At 39.2% G+C, this 1,097-nt stretch overlaps 1 protein-coding gene across 1 annotated transcript; it reads left to right on the forward strand.

The window, feature by feature from the left end:
* Nucleotides 1-77: 77 nt before the first annotated feature.
* On the forward strand, nt 78-1,079 carry LOC111387031 (probable disease resistance protein At5g63020; the record flags this gene model as incomplete). Its single annotated transcript, XM_023011549.1, has 1 exon — nt 78-1,079. A coding segment is annotated over exon 1 (1,002 nt), but the record flags the coding sequence as incomplete, so codon positions are not given.
* Nucleotides 1,080-1,097: the final 18 nt, after the last annotated feature.

Consider the following 1,097-nt stretch of genomic DNA (forward strand, 5'->3'; position numbering starts at 1 on the left):
GAGCATTTAAAGAAAATTTGGAGACAGTTTGGACGTGTTTATTGGGGAATGAGGTCTCAAGTATTGGCATCTATGGTATGGGAGGAGTTGGCAAAACAACTCTGGCACAATGTATCTATAATAAGCTCAAGAATGAAACTATGTTCTACGACAATATATTTTGGTTCACTGTCTCAAAAGATTTAAACATTCACAAATTGCAGAATGACATTGGAAAAGCCCTGAATCTAGATCTTTCCGATAAAGATGATGAGCACAAAAGGGCAGCCAAATTGGGTTGGGCATTGGAGAGAAAGAAGAGATTTGTACTCATGTTGGACGATGTCTGGACTCCTTTTTCTTTACAGAAGATTGGAATTTCTCCCTCTCTTGCTACCTATGGATTCAAGATGGTAGTAATTACTCGATCAAGAGAAGTGTGTCACAAAATGGAATGCCAGAAGCATCTGAAAGTAGAAGCTCTTTCTGAAGAAGAAGCTTGGAAGCTATTTATGAACAAACTTAGTTATGGTATACGACTTCCACCCAAAGTGGAAGAGGTAGCAAGAAAAGTGGCAAAAAAGTGTGCTCGTTTGCCACTTGCAATTGTCGCAATGGCCGGAAGCTTGAAAGGGGTGATTGACATCCATGAGTGGAGGGATGCCCTGGAAGAACTGAAAGAATCTTGTATGGGACGAGATGTCATGGAAAATGAAGTGTTTCCAATACTCTTGTGTAGTTTTAATCGATTGAGGGATCCAATACTAAAGCGTTGCTTCTTGTATTGCTCGTTATATCCAGAAGACCATGGTATTCAAAGACACAAATTGATAACAAATTTCATTTCAGAGAAGCTGATGGAAAGAAGAACAAGCAGGCAAGCATACTTCGATCAAGGTCACAAAATATTGAATAAATTGGAGAATGTTTGCTTATTGGAAAGATGTGAAGAAACTCACTATGAAGATGGAGGTGTGAAGATGCATGATCTAATAAGAGACATGGCTTTAAAGATCACTAAAGATGAGTACATGGTAAAAGCTGGGCTTCAGTTGAAGGAAATACCAGAGGAGCAGGAATGGAAGGAAGATTTGGATAAGGTTTCCTTAATGCGGAAC

This window comes from Olea europaea, unplaced genomic scaffold, assembly GCF_002742605.1.
Source record: "Olea europaea var. sylvestris unplaced genomic scaffold, O_europaea_v1 scaffold38482, whole genome shotgun sequence".
Taxonomy (NCBI): Eukaryota; Viridiplantae; Streptophyta; class Magnoliopsida; order Lamiales; family Oleaceae; genus Olea; species Olea europaea.